The 16,511-nt window shown below is 39.0% G+C and overlaps 1 protein-coding gene across 1 annotated transcript in view; it reads right to left on the reverse strand.

The window, feature by feature from the left end:
- EIF3H (eukaryotic translation initiation factor 3 subunit H) overlaps positions 1–16,511 on the reverse strand; it is a 75,158-nt gene that overhangs the window by 57,353 nt on the left and 1,294 nt on the right. Inside the window, exon 2 of the mRNA XM_015856222.2 lies at positions 383–539. Within this exon, the coding sequence (XP_015711708.1) occupies positions 383–539 (157 nt within the window). The remainder of the gene's footprint in view (positions 1–382; positions 540–16,511) is intronic.

Here is a 16,511-nt window from a genome sequence, read left to right on the forward strand (position 1 = left end):
CTGTAAGCACTTAACGCATATAAAGAAATCCACAGGGAGGCAATATGCATGCTTGACTACATACATACACACGTATATACAAATTTTAGTCTTTTTGTGAAATGGCTACAGGAATTATACACTGGAAATGGATGTAATTTTCAAAGAGACAGTCTTAGTCTACACTGTGCGTACATACATTATAGTATTTATCCCTGTAACTTCCCGTATGCTGCAGCTGGATATGCAAGATGTCATTTTAAGTAGAGCAGTTACGCCTCAAATCAAAACAAAAGCATTCTCCAATCACACAGAAGCTACTAGTTGTGGTGAATAAATCCCTTTTTTGCACATATGGATGGGTTTTTTTAATCACAAGTTTTGCAAAAATTGTAATCATTACCTTCATCAAAGTCTGCATCATCTTCTGTATGCTGAGGGAACGGGAAACAATTTGTTATTTCAAGTCTGTCATCCACCACAAGACCCAGCAGCACTCCTTGGACCACTTCATTCCCCTGTCCTTCTTCTTGGTAATGTTTGATGATCTTTAACACGACCTAAAACACAAAGACAAGAAAATCATAAGATGGAATCATTTTTTTCTCCACCAATTTTAAAATTCCAAATATATGATTTTAACTGTTGTATAAACTAGAGCTGCAAACCAAGTGAGCTACTTATAAGAATACCAGCACCTTCAAGGCAAGTGAAACAACAGCCACTCTTAAATAACTGGGGAATTGAAAAGACCACTAAATGAACAGTCAACATGCAGTTCTAACCCATTTTTCTGAAACACCCTCCTACAAACCAACCAACCAACCCATAAATCAGTATTTCATTTTAATGTTATCTTCTTGATCTAATTGTTATTAGTTCTCTCTTGATAGAAACATTACCAAAACATCTTGAAAGGACTTATGAAGAAACCAATAGGAATTTATTTTTTTAAAGGCAGAAGATGCAACAATTAAAATTCAGAAGATGTACTAACATTTAACATTGCACCTTATTGCAATTTTACTTTCAATAGTCAAGCAATTTGTATTTTGTGAACTATGTATTTCAAGGAGTAATGAATGCTTAAAAGGAGCACAAGTTCCTTCACTTTTTATTATATTTCTCAATTCCTTTCCTAAATTTGGGTTCTACAACAAATGATTCTCATAAAGCAATACAAAAAGAAAATGGAACAGTACAAACAACCGTCACTCATAAATAGCTACATGGTAGAAATGCTACTTTAATCCACCAGAAATTTCTGACACAAATAAAATGTTGTTTAATAATAAGAATTGAAACATGACAGGATACACTAACCACAGAAATAGACCTTAAAATCTTATTCTTGGTCCATCACATGTGGATTTTATTTCACTAAATCCCAATCCACCCGAGCAAAATGCACCAGAAAATATCTGACAGTGTGTTGTTCTTACACTACTGCCACAATATACTCACTGGTAAATCCCCCAGTATAACAGATTTCAGCTCAACCACTTGAGGGTTGTTTAAGCTTATATTTAAATATCAATAAGATAGATCTTTTCCTAGCTTGCCCTTATATATTTGTTCTTAACCTTCTCCTTGGTTGGTTAGCATAGCTACATCACAACTTCAAAAACACTCTTACTGAATTAAAGAGCTGCAGTATAGATTAAATGGAAGAAAAACGTGCTTTGAAAAAAGTATTATAAATAGATTTCCTTCATGGGGAAGAACTGCAAGCAAAGAAGAATTTTGCAACACTTGAAGTGCAGCAAACAAGAGCTAGACCATATCGATCCACCAAATATCTTCTATCACACAGCCAACATATAAGTAACACTCAGCTGGCATTTTGTTAAACGTAACGTTTACTGTATGTTTGCCATAAACTCGGACTTTTGCTCATAAATTCATAAAAAATAATTCAGGACTGGGCTCACTACAGCATACCACACGCTCTCTATTTACTGCACAACTATTCTCAATATACAGTCCTATAAGCCTTTTTTTTTTTTCCCCAGCATTTTTCTCCTCATTTGCTATAGAGATCTCTGTGTATATTGACTGTCCCCACTACGACGATTCCCATTTTCCCACTGACTCCAATCCAAAAGCTCTTCTGATATTATGTCAGTTTTATTACAGCATTTCTAATAGTATTTGCTCACAGAAAACATCAGCAAACAAAAAGAGTACTGGCTGTCACAGAGTACTAATATTTTTCAGGAAGATAAAACTAGGTATATTCAAATGCTATTCGACTACTTCAAAGCACAACAAAGTTGTTACTGAAGTCAGCAATTTTCTATCTCCAACCTGAAGATCACAGCAGCTATTATACAGGGAGACACAGACCACAATTTAGGCTCACCCACAAGATTGTTTTCTAAAGGAGTTTGAGTAAAGTAGTGAACAAGTAGCTCACAAACTCGCTTCTTTCAATTTCACACCCATTAACAAGCTGCAGAAGTTACAGTTTATGACTGCACTGGAAAATACATTAGCTACCGAAATCATTTATGAAACGATAAATGAAGGAGTCTGAGAAATGTACCTGATGACACATCAGCCCTGTTTTCATTTTGTTCTTTGTTCTGGAGAGTTTCATTTAGTGCACAGCACACATGCCTATAGTGGAGCAGGCTCTTCAACTAGGATTTAAAAGCTTGCCAACAAAATACCGTATGACCAGTACAGACACATGCACTAAAATCTTTACTTCAATATTAAGAACAGACCTTCAAATGCAAGGTTTGCTAGTCTAAATACCCTCAGAACCATCATTGCTCTGCCACTGCTACATGAAACTAAAAGTAACCAAAAAACATTTCAGCCCTCACCATCATGTAAGTAATGTAGCAGCAGAATATGACTCGCCAACCATTAAAAGCTGCCTACCTACTCGAGTACAAAATGCATTAAGAAATATGACTTACTACAAAAACACGTTTAAACTTTGTTTTTTAAAGATTTTAAGTTCCAGTATCTCTGAAGACAGAAATCAGTCATGTGCATAGCTTAACATTTCATACATACCAAATGCGTTTACTAAGATATACGAAGGCTCTTTAGAAGAGGATGAGTATACAAATAGCTACTAACTAAACCTCAAAAGTACCCCAACACTATAAAGTTAGTCTTCAGAAATTCCAAAGCAATTCAATCACTTGGAGTAGCCACTTGCCAGATTTTAATGGCCATTAATCCTTAATTAATTTACGAAATGTTAGCTGTTCAGTAGTGTTTCTAATCTTCAAAGCACTGCTCAACCATTAAAAATGAAGTCATACTACAGGGGAAAAAAAATACATTCTGAAATCATTAAAAATGCTCAAAGATGCATGTTTTAGTAGTATGAGCTATTCTAACTGGACATAATAGCAAAGCACAGCTGTTTATTTTGAAAGTTTATATTTTAATACAGCAAGTACCCTTACCACGAACTGTCAAACCCAACAGTGGGGAGATCCTGGAGACATTCAGTTGTAATGACATGAATATGTAAAGATACACGTTTGTATTTCTCTGAAGAGAGAAAGCACCGAATCAAAGTACTGGAAGTTCATATGTGGTTCTGTTCCAGAGAGCTGAAAATGCCTGTATTGAAACCAGATTTCTAGTACCTGTGCTGAGTTCTAAGAGATACGAAATTAAACAAAACAGAACTTCTGGTAGCCTGCTAAATACACAATGAAACAAGCCAATTTATGTTCTTAAGTCACGTATTTAAACCTTTCTGAATGCTTAACAGTGTTTCCCACCTATGAAAGTTTTATTAGCACAACCACCAGCACCAGTAGCCAGGATCTGGAGGGAGAGTGTAAATAGTGATGTTATTTAGCTGTTTTCAAATAGATCATAACTGACATGGGCATCAAATACAGATGGTGCCATGACAGCCACATCCTCTCACTAAATAACATGAGGGAAAACTGTGATCAATATTTAGCTTGGCAAAAGTCTTGAAAGCTTTTACTGGTAATAGTGGCTGACACATTTTGAATGTGCGCTATCACAGTCCTGGAACCCTTCCCATAGCAATTCTTAAACCTCGGACCACGAACCTTTACATTTAATGGTACAACAGGAATGGCAATTTCATTTAAACTCCTAGCATGGAAAACGTCAAGAGAGTAGAACTGCCAATGTACTTTTATAAATGGATAGGTCTGAACTGAAAAAACTAACTCATGCAATTGAACTGTCCTAAACCCACAGATATTTGTTAAGTTTGATGAAATTAAAATGTAGGTATCTACTTAATCCATATTAAAAGTATATTTAACGCCTCTGGAAAAAGCGTTATTTAATCTGTTTAATACTTTCCAAATGGAGACATACCAAGCTGCATACACCCACCCCAGCCTCTGCGGTGTTGTCTGCTTTCTCTGTACATGCCACACCAGAAAGCAAATCTACAATCTGTGCTGGGCTAAAATCAATAGCTACTCAGTCATTAAAACTTAATTAAGCAGGTAAGCACGGAATGGCTTTGTCCTCCACAAAGATCTGGAAAGCGGGAGAAAACTACAGAAAGATACAGTGAAACATGGGCAATGCTAACATTTGTTAATAGCACCAAATGATGTTTTTACAGAGGACAGATAAGTACTTATCCTGCAGTTACAAAATACAAGTTCTGGAAGCTGATGAAGCAAAAGTTGCCTTGAGCTGATTTATCACCTGGCTACAGCTCCACTGGGTAAGACAGTAACAAAGTACCTCAGCTTTCCTGCCTGAAGAAAAGAAACTCCAAAGTTAAAGATATCACTGTAAGAAAACATGTCTGATACACATAATGCTCTCCTCTGGATGGTTATAATACGGTTATGATGTGGAAAAAGTAGATCTGCATTAACAACCAAACTTTGAATACACTTGAATGCATATTCTAGACCATTTATAGATTTTAATTTTCCTTCATTTTCTTATTCAATAGCATATATTCTCTCACCTTCTCTGATGACTGAGATGTACTTAAAGTGGAACCTACTCCCCATCTCCAGCTTACTTTTAGAATAAAGGCTCTTACAACCATTAGGCCACTTTTAACCCAGGAGAAGTTAAAACAAATAAATAAAGAAAACACAAAAACATTTATTTGCCATTACAACCTTTGACATCTTGAATCACTTGGATAAATATCTCAGATTCTAACAATGTCTGTGGCAGAATACACACACACTCTGATCTGAATACACTGTATAAAATCTAAGGCCAAATGGACAATACTGGGTAGATTTGAAAAGCAAGGCAGCTGCGGGGAAACAAACAAACAAACAACCCCCCTTACTCCTGATCTTGTTGATAAGTAACAGGTTCAGCCCACACTGTTACATACAGCAAGTCAAACTGCCATTGTTCCAACTCAGGGACTCAAAGCCCACATTTCACCCGTAACTTGACTGACTAAAGTCTTAATACCAACTTTCAGAAAGCCTTTGAAAATGCAGTTCTTGGAATAGCGAACTTGCATTTTATGTCACTCAACAGCTAATAAGTACCAGATGTTATAAAGTCTTATTTCTGAACTTGACAAATTTGGTGCTTCAAAACATAATTCCATAGGAAGCACAGCAAAATGCTGCGTGCCATTTCATCCCAATTCAATCAGGTGTGAATAACAAAAAATACCTTTTGATGCAAGACTGGAAGTTTCCAGAGGCTGGAATTGAACTACTACAAACAAAGCACACTGATCAGAGGTGGTCCTCGTACAGCAGATACTGCATCTGCTTTAAAGCAAAATTACAAATCACGGGATTCTAGAGGTTTTGTCTCAGGTCCTCGCAAAATCCTGTGATAAATTCATTTTAATTGAATGGAAAAATACCAGATTTTGAACTGTAATTTTAAATATATTTATATACTAAGTGTTCCTGTACTACTTGAATACTTCTGGGAACTGGAAGCGTCTGAAAATTATCCAACATTTTTTATTCCCTGGCTGAGTTATTACATCAGCTGGCACCACAGTGCTCAGCTTGTAAAGCTGAAGAATTCAGAAGATTTAACTACAGGAAGTCTTTCAAAGAGTGAAGAATAACACATTGGGCTGAAGAAAACCATCTAAATATGATTACCAACCTGGCATTCTAGGGCACCTGAAGAATCTAGATGACATTCATATTATCTCCTGCTTCATATCATGCTTTATAGATATCTAACTCAACAATGCCCTATTGTTTTTCTTTAGTTGTTTGTCGTGGCATTTGGGCAAATATGTTTTTATTTTCTTTCCCCCCTCAACAGCACAAAGAAGAGGTGATTATATCCATACATAGCAGCAAGTGAGAACATACCTTGCTGCTGAGTAGGTGAATCAATGCACAAGTCAAAGCTGGTGGCACATCAGGAACATTTTATCAGGCCTTCCTTAACATTATCTGGCTATGTAAACTCCAGGCCACAGCTAGAAAGACTCTATCTTAATGCAATGGTTTCAGTTGAGATTGTGTTAATAAAACACCAATGTCTGGTTGTCTCCCAGTGATATGTGCACAGCCAGGGCACAGCTGGGCCACATGGGGGGAAGAGCTGCTGCCAATATGGTGCACCAGCAGGGAATGGACAGAGCCAGAATTAGGCCAGCGTTTATGCCACACCACATGTGGAAGGCCATAAAGCTGTGGACAGTTGGCCAGGCTTCTGCTCTGAAGCTTGCAGGACAACAGCAAGTAGGTGACAAGATTCAATTCCTGCAATTCAGGAGCTCCAGGATTTCCCAGCAAGCAAAAGAGAAATCCAGTCTAACAAGAACAAGGCCTTCCTGTACAGGAGGCCCAAACCTTCAGGCCTCCACAGTCTACTCTAAATTATAGAAGAAAAAACTTTTTATGTAAAAGGTGAAATAAATTGATAATACCTAGAAGGAATTCTGGCAAATAGATAAAGCATAAAAATACTACTGACAAACAGGCAGCTGGAATTTAACTTGATGAACTGAAGCAGTACAGGCACAAAAGCCTGTTGTCAAAGTCAAAACGAGTCAACACGAGAATGGGAGATCTCTGGGTTTTGGTTAGAGGCTCAGTGGTTTGCCATAGGCTGCAGTTCCTTAAACTCTGTCAGGAACGAACATATATCAGCAAATGTCTTGTAGTGACATGAAAGATCTATCTAAGTCATTCATTTACTTGTGTCCAAGTGAGCTGCTTGTTCTTGTAAGGAAAAGAAGTTATACACAAACTGCAGCATACCAAATGAGGTCATTAAACAGCTGAGAAAAGATCATTAAAAACACAGAAACACGTCAAATGCTACATCAAGGCATCTTTTAATGAACAGACCCATCACCTCCTGATTTTTGTCCCACCACATTTTAGTTTATCTTTTTAGACTCCCAAACAATTCAGACTAACAACCACCTCCACGACTGCCATCGGTAAAAGTACAGTCTCGATAGAAGTCAAAATGCATTATTACACTTGTGCACTCAAACTCTCCATTGCCCTGGTCACAGACCGATATAATGAATTTCTCTGCAATGCAAAGTTTCATAACAAATTTCACAGTACATGGATTTGTGTTCATTTCCATGGAAACCACCAGGGCCACAGGCACCGCAGAACAACTTTCTTGTAGAAACACTTCTGTAACACAGCCCCAGGATTTCAATCCTGCAAGCAGCAGGGCATTAGATGCTATTACCACACTGTTAGGAGGCAGCGATAGGGCTGTAATAAAATAAATGTCCAAAATCCTGCTAGTTACAAGTGCTAGAGACCATTTCAGCAGCACTACCAAGTGTATTATTTCACCTATTCCACAGGACTCCAATCTTTTGAAAGCTGAAAACTTAGTATTTTAGACAGTTTATCTAAACTGCCAACACTATTTATACTTATTATTTTTAATGATTTCAATACCTAACTGTCATTTCAAGAGTGAAAGCTGATGAACTGTGCCCCTTAGAGCACATAAGAAGTAGTAAAGGCAAAGTTTCTTAACATTTTCCACCTGACACACCAGAGCCTTACACATATATGTCAAAATACAGTCAATATGTATATTCTGTATCTAAGTAAATCACCATCGTTGAAATATTCAGAGTCCTCATTTAGCTAGCAGCATACTTGCAAGCACGTTTACTCTTCAGCATCAACTTCTAGTACTTTCCTATTGATTTAAAAATGACAGACAGAAGCAGCAGAAGACAATTTTATTACATTGGGCTATTCTTCAATCAGATTGTACCAAACTTTAATCATTTCAATGCTAAAGAAAAGCTGCAAGATAGTCACTCCTACCTATTTGGCCTTCAAAAAATCAGTAGCTTGACTGGAAGAGGTCATGCTATGTTTTTCTAAACAATTCATCTTTTGTAAACACCATAACCTATATAACATAATGGCAACACACATACTATTAAAGTGCATGTCTTAAAATAAATAAATAAAACACCATTTCCACGTGTGTTCAGCAAATGCTTTTAAGAAGCACTAAAATCTCCACTGGCCCTGATTTCCATGGCAGACAGAGCTGGGCTTGTTCAGCCTGGAGAAATGAAGGCTGTGGGGTGACCTCACTGCAGCCTTTCAGTACCTAAAAGGAGCCTATAAAGAGGAGGAGAGTCAGTTCTTTGAAAGGGTAGAGAACAGCAAGACAAGGGGAAATGATTTTAAGTTGAAGGAGGGAAGATTCAGGTTGGATGTCAGGGGGAATTTCTTTACTATGAGTGGTAAGGTGCTGGAACAGGCTGCACAGACAGGTTGCGGATGCCCCATCCCTGGAGGTGTTCAAGGTCATGTCGGATAGGGCTCTGGGCAGCCTGGTCTGGTACTAAACATGAGGTTGGTAGCCCTGACTGTGGTGGCGGGGGGGAAGGTTGAAGATTCACAGTCCTGAGGTCACTTCTGTGCAATTATTTCAGTTTATAAACATTTACAAATGCATTATCCATGTTCAAGCACTTCCCAAGCATCTGCTAGAAAGGGTATGGGCTAAAGGGCTGAGATGGAGAAAGATCAGTAGTGACAGGTAATGCAATCCTGAGAATACAGACAGACTTATTTTCAAGTTTTCATGCTTTAATATCCAAAAACATAGGAAAAAAACACCAAGAAAGCTACTGTTGGTTATCTTCACCTTCTCTATTGATCAGTTGACTTGCTTTTGGACAACCACAAGGACCTGTGAAAACCACCTCAAATGAGCTCCATTTCTAATAACACAAATAGTAGCTAAGTAAGATTAAAATAATCATTCTAATTTTATCACCGAGAAGCTCCATGGATAAGGTTGTACAGCTTTCAGATTACTCCCAAACATTTACTCTGTGTCCTCTTAGCAATTTCACAAACTTGAAAACAGTTCATTTTCAGCATTGGCAATAAGGTAATGATAAAAATAACCGAGCCTTCAGCGCCCCGTGTTAATGAAGGAGGCTGCTTATTGTCCTTGGATCGGCATAAACAACAGACAAAGGGCAACTTACATCTACAACAAGGATTCTGAACACCAAGAGGACACAATGTCGTATCTACCGCATAGAGACAATCACAGAATGGCCTGGGTTGAAAAGAACCACAATGATCATCCAGTTTCAACCCCCCTGCTATGTGCAGGGTCACCAACAACCAGACCAGGCTGCCTAGAGCCACATCCAGCCTGGCCTTGAATGCCTCCAGGGATGGGGCATCCACAGCCTCCTTGGGCAACATGTTCAGTGCATCACCACCCTCTGTGTGAAAGTTTTCCCCCAAATCTATAACCTAAAACTCCCCTGTCTCAGTTTAAGACCATTCCCCCTTGTCCCATCACTATCCACTCTAATAAACAGCCATTCCCTCCCCTGTTTATACGCTCCCTTCAAGTTCTGGAAGGCCACAATGAGGTCTCCCCAGTGCCTTCTCTTCTCCAAGCTAAACAAGCCCAGTTCCCTCAACCTTTCCTCACAGGAGAGCTGCTCCAGCCCTCTGATCATCTTAGAACAGGGACTCCACAGAATAGGAAGGATGTACAACAAATGGATGGCAAAGCAGGATGCAGCGTTTAAACAAAACAAATGCAGGGACTGACAAGCCCTGTGCACTGAACATAACATCCCAACTTTCCTTTTCCAGTAAAGGACCAAATTTTTTAATATAACAGAGACAAAGCATCTCATCAGACACACACAAGCAAAATTCAGGTGCATCTCCAAACTCTGGTGAACAAATACACCACACTTTATTAACCTAAAAACTAAATTAACCCATAAAAATGATTGAAAAGCTTATCTGAAACAAGCATCCACACATAAGCAATACAGGAATACTCTCACACTTATTCCTAAATAATCTTGCATACGCATGCTAAAAAGATTTTATCCAAGTTAAAGAACTTCTAATTCTTTGCTTTGAATTTCAGATTGCTAAATAATACTATGAAACAGTAACAGGAATTACTTATCAGATTTACTACACAAGCGTAACATTTTCCAACTGCATAGGAAAGCACTTTAGTTACTTTAAAGTACTTTATTTGATACTAAGTAACACATAGTTCACAATCTAACTGCTAAGCACTGTTATCAAAGCAGATGACATCTCTGCAATCTTAAGATTGCCTGAAGATTTGGAGTAAAGAAAAAAAAAAACCAACAAACAATCATGCTCTAAACCACACCATCAAGAATGCATTTAGAGCACAAACGTAAACAAGGAAAAACAATAAGCAAAGAAATCATACCCAAAAAACATCTGTGGCAATGAAAGATTAACAGAAAAGATGACAGCAACAATAAGTCAAAAATGCATTATCCTAAGACTAGGAAAAAGAAAAAGCAAGACAACCTCTTTCAAGACCTCTCATACAATTGAAAGATAGTCCTATGACACAGCAGAGCATAAAACCTCTGCTGTTTTTCTGCCACTGGTCTGCTATAATTTATGTACTTCTCTGAACTATACCATGCAGCATGAAAGTTTGTTGTTGGTATTTTTAACATACAATAGAATGAAAACAGTGGAATCACAGAACTGCAGGGGTTGGAAGGGACCTCCAGAGATCATCAAGTCCAACCCCCCTGCCAAAGCAGGCTCCCTACACCATGTCACACAGGAAGGCGTCCAGGCAGATCTTGAATATCTCCAGAGAAGGAGACTCCACCACCTCCCTGGGCAGCCTGTTCCAGTGCTCCGTCACCCTCACTGTAAAGAAGTTCTTGCGCACATTCATGCAGAACTTCCTATGCTCCAGTTTCTGTCCGTTCCCCCTTGTCCCGTCTCCACACACTGCTGAAAAGAGTCTGGACTCACCACTTTGCCCCCCACACCACAGATACTTATAGACCTGGATCAGGTCCCCTCTCAGCCTTCTTTTCTCAAGGCTAAACAGACCCAGTTCGTTTAGTCTCTCCTCATAGGGGAGATGCTCCAGGCCCTTCACCATTTTGTGGCCCTCTGCTGGACTCTTTTCCAAGAGATCCCTGTCTTTTTCATACTGGGGAGCCCAGAACTGGACACCATCTTTTTTGTTTCAGATGTAACATTTTGATCATGATGTAGGAAATTATTTGAAAGTTATTTGGTAGAAGCGCTCTTCTGAATATTAAAACACCAAAAAAAGTACCAAAAGAGAACACATTGTTTTCATCTGCAAAGTGTATGTAAGTACAAGGCAAGAGACAAGTTTGATATACATATAACAGGAAAATAAAATAACAAAGACTTGAACTGTTAATGACAGTAGTGCACAGAGCAACATATTATTTCCCCATGCACACAGGAAAGGAAAGGCTGCTTTGAAATACAATTTTTCCCTTCAACTCTTGAAGTCAAACACTGTTCAACACATTTAAACCACCTCCACATTTAGATTAACTCCTTTTGTCAGCACACTGGTTTTGCAGTATGAAGTGATACCAGATGTTTGAGCTTTAAATTCCTCACTAGAGTATACTTACCATGACATTTAGTAGACGCTGAGTGCACAAGTGCACTCTTACAAATCATTTAAAGTTTGGGCTCTGTTAACATATATACCTGTTACCCATTCAGACCAAACACTGAAATTTTAATCCTCAGACCACCACAATGTAGTTACTATGTCCTTTTTGTATTAAGGACTCCCAAAGGGAGTAGTGTTTATATTTAAGAATGAAATCAATAGCAAGAACAAGAGTTTAGAACAAAAATAAATAAATCTCTTCCTTGCTAGAAGAAACCACTCCCGGACAAAGGACTGAAGGAACACTAGGTTAGGGAAACAACTAAATCAATAAATAAATAAAACAGCAAACCAGTCTTTTGTTTGCTTTAAATAGGAATGTGACAATGTGAAAAGAAGGACAAAGAACACAGATAATATTCTTGGCACACTCCATTCAACTCTTTACCACTTTGATTTACAAAACCGTGACTCTGGTAACAGACAAAGCTAACTGTTGTGGTTTCACACCAGTAGGCAGCCAAGCACCACACAGCCACTCTCATTTCCCCCTCCCCCTGCCTCAGCGGGACTGGGAGAAAATACAATGAGAAACTCATGGGCTGAGAAAGCGACAGGGAGATCACTCACCAATTACTGTCACGGGCCAGAAAGACTCACCATAAATGTAATCAGTTTGATTTATTGCCAGTTACTAACAGATTAAAGCAAAACTAAAAGTCAACTAAAACCACCTTTCCTCTCCATCCATCCCCTTCTACATCTTCTCCCATGATAGTGCTGGGGAACAGGAAACGGGGGCTGCAGTCTCTGCCACTCTCTCAAGGTCACTCTTTGCCTCTCCTCCACACCGGGTTCCTCCCACAGAACGTTATCCTCCCGGACCTGATCCTCTGTAAGATTCCCACAGCTGCAGCTCCATATGCACTACTCTGATGTGGGTCTGTACCATGGGGATCATCCTTCACAACCACACAGCTTCAGCATGGGTCCCCAGGGCAGCAAATCCCCCACAGCTCCTGCTCCCTGCAGCCCATGGGGAGGGGTCCACAGTGGAGCTTCTGCTCTGCAGCTGGAGCACCTCCTGCCCTTCTTCTGCACCGACCTCAGTAGCTACAGGGATGTTTGTTTCTCTCAATTTTTATCACTTCTTTCTCTCAGGTGCTGTTGCCCAGCAGTTTTTGCCCCTTTCTTAAACCTGCTCTCCCAAAGGCACACTCAGCATCTCTCAGGGCTCAGCCCTACACTATCCCTTATGGAGATAGCTAGAACTGGCTCTGGCCTAATATGGGGCAGCTTCCAGACACAGAGGCCACTTCTGAAGCCTCTCTGCTACCAGAGCCTCGTCACAAAGACAAGTCCATCACTGCAAGCCACTCTCCACAGAGTGCTATGAACACTACTAAGGTATTACCAACAAACTTAGCTAGATGGGCTAGATGGCAGTAACTTTAAGATTTACTGAGGCTCTTTTCAAGTGGAGCCCACACTTTCACATCTGAATATAAGCAAGGATTATACAGCAGAAGATTCCCTGTTATACTTATGCAACTCATTGTACTTCAAAATAAGTAACATTATATATACACATGCATATATACATATCACAGAAGTAAAACAGAATGTTTGCAGCTTTTCTATCATTCTGTAAGCCATGAAGACATTCAGACAGTATTCAGTTCATACGCTAACTCTCAATCAAAAATTAATTTGATTTCATATTTTAAGGAAATAGATCAAGGAAAAGTCAAATAGATGACAATTCAATTCAAAATGCCATTCAGGCTCCTTTGAAGGACACACAGAAAGAAACAGAGCCTGAAGGATACACTATCCTAAAACCCCACCATTCAATGTAAGGTCAGGAAGCTGCACAGAGAACAGCAGGCAGAGCACACAGCCTGGGCATTTTTACAAAGTTTACAATAGGGGTAAGGAGAAGTGAAGATGGCACAAGGAGAACAGCTAAAACATAAGCTTCACAGCATAAGAAAACATCACTGATTTTTAAACCAATTCAATCCAGGCTTTGCTTATTACCAACTTTCAATGAAGCATGTTCAAACACTACGGAAGTGTATTGCTTTCCTTCTGAGCACGTTGGAAGTTCTCATTAAAAAGTGCTCAAAAAAACATTTACAAAATGAGTCTGAGAAACTGATTTTCTGGAAGTGTTATCTTGTGTTTTCATTTACTGCAGTCAGATTAATTGCTATAAAGAATTCCTTACCCATGGAGATAACTAGGCCTTCCCTATCAACAGTCTGGAATGCAATCATATTCACCGTATGATTTCAGGGCAAAAATAGCTGTTAATAAAGAAACAAGGAACAGGCAAATACCATGACTGAGAGTGAAGTAACTATGGAAAAATAGCTCAATAATTTGAGACTTTGTTTTAAGAAAAGCTAACAAGCTTTTAAGTAGGTTAGAAAATAAAACAAACAAAAATGCTTTTTATACGAGAGATGAGAGTACAAACCATTAGGCACACTACATCATCTCCAAATCAACGATAATGTCGAGAACCTTAAAGTAATAGCCTTGGAATAAGCCTGCCAAATCTCACACAAGAAACATGAACACTGCAGCTGCACCAGTGTGAATACAAACACAGAGGAAGCTCACAAAAATATATGAAGAAGTCAGTTAAAAGTTAGTTATTAGATAATCTGTGTTTATATATATGTATGTATACATTTATTATTTTAATAAATAGACAAAGCTATCTTAAGGTTGAATTCTATACATATTTTAAAGGATATGCCTAAATACATATTTAGATAACTAAGTAGCTGGAACAAATATTACCTGGCAGTGGAACATCATTTTGCCCAGGGAGGTGGTGGAGTCTCCTTCTCTGGAGATATTCAAGACCCGCCTGGACACCTACCTGTGTGACGTGGTGTAGGGAACCCGCTTTGGCAGGAGGGTTGGACTCGATGATCTCTAGAGGTCCCTTCCAACTCCTATGATTCTGTGATCATCTTAAGTAATAACTTAGTTAATACTAAAATGCCTCTGTCCTTCATGTTGATGTCTGATAGCATAAAGATTCAGGCATGCCTTACCTGGTGCTATCCAGAAAGGCTTCTCTTGAATCAATAAGCCTAAGCATACAGAATATTCATACACAGTGTTTTATTAAAAAAAGAAATATGTTCCTTACTGAAGTAAAACAAACAACATATTAATGCATTATCCTGTTGTTATGGCTTTAGTTATGCAACTATGCAATAGCGATATATGAGAAAGCTTTACCGTCCAGTCAACACTATTCTCCAAAAGCATTTCTGAATGTAGTTTTGAAATGCATATAATACATCCATGAGCAGGACACTGATGCTTAGGAAAAGAATGTTATATTGCTTTTCAATTTGATGGCAAGCAGAAGAAAAAAAAACAGTTATATAGAAGAGGCAAGATATTTCTTCCAATCTTCAAGTGATCCCCCTGCTGTTAAATGTAGTTCAATCAACTGTGAATGCAGCCAGTAGATCCAGAACCACAGCCTTTTCACTTTGAAAGAAATAAACTCCTATGGACTCCATGAAAGTAGACCGCTGAGCAGAGAGGAATCTACTGGAAGAACAAGCTTACCCACCTTCTAAAAATGCCTTTAGCATGCAGACTGCAGCAGCCAGAAAAGACTGCAGCTCTCCAAAAGGAGAAACAAACTTCACTAACTGTTCACTGGAACAGGTTGCCCAAGGCCAGGCTGGATGTGGCTCTGGGCAGCCTGGTCTGGTGGTTGGCGACCCTGCTCACAGCAGGGGGGTTGAAACTTGATGATTCCTTGTGGTCCCTTCCAACCCAGGTCATTCTGTGATAAGAAGGTAAGTGCTCTAACTTGATCCAAACATCCACTATAATCCAAGCAGCAAAAACAGACTCTTTTTTGTCCAAATATTCCATTATAAGTGGTGCTTATTACCAATGGATGTTTATGATGAAAATGTACAACTACTGTTTCTAAAATCTCCAGATAACACTGAAGATGCTTCATGAACCCTTTTGTAGCCATTATCATGACAAATTTGAGCAATCAAGTTAGTAATAATCTCTCTCAAGAAAAAAAAAAAAAGACAATATGAAAAAGCTGCTTGCCTACAGCCATACAAAGAGAACACAAGATAAGTTCTATGCAAGTAAAATAAAAATGGAATAAAATAGTTCAGAGACCATTATCTTGCAATACAGAAGCTGTTAGTCAAATGTAAGCACCATTTGGCAAGTGAGATCTTGACTTTACAAGAAAATAAGTTGATAGAAAATCACAATTGTAAGAGTTGGAAGGGACCTCCAGAGACTGTAGACTCCAACCCCACTACAAAGCAGGCTCCCTAGACCAGGTAGACACACAGGTGGGTCTTGGAATATCTCCAGAGAAGGGAATTCCAAAACCCTCCCCTATGCAGCTTGCCTCCAGTTGCTTCTGTCACCTCACTGTCGACAGAAGTCTCCTTTCACTTACTTTGGGTGCAGAATCTCCTATGTCTCCAGTTTGATGGCCATTCCCCCCTGTGCCCTGTCCCCAGGAAACCACTGAACACAGAGGCTTGGCCATTGTCTAACCGACTCCCACACGTTAATATTATTTCATACACACTTCGAGCACTGACTCACCTCCTGAATCTTCTCTTCTCTCGTCAAGAGTTTGAATAGAAACA

This window comes from Coturnix japonica, chromosome 2 (assembly GCF_001577835.2).
Source record: "Coturnix japonica isolate 7356 chromosome 2, Coturnix japonica 2.1, whole genome shotgun sequence".
In the NCBI taxonomy this organism is placed as follows: Eukaryota; Metazoa; Chordata; class Aves; order Galliformes; family Phasianidae; genus Coturnix; species Coturnix japonica.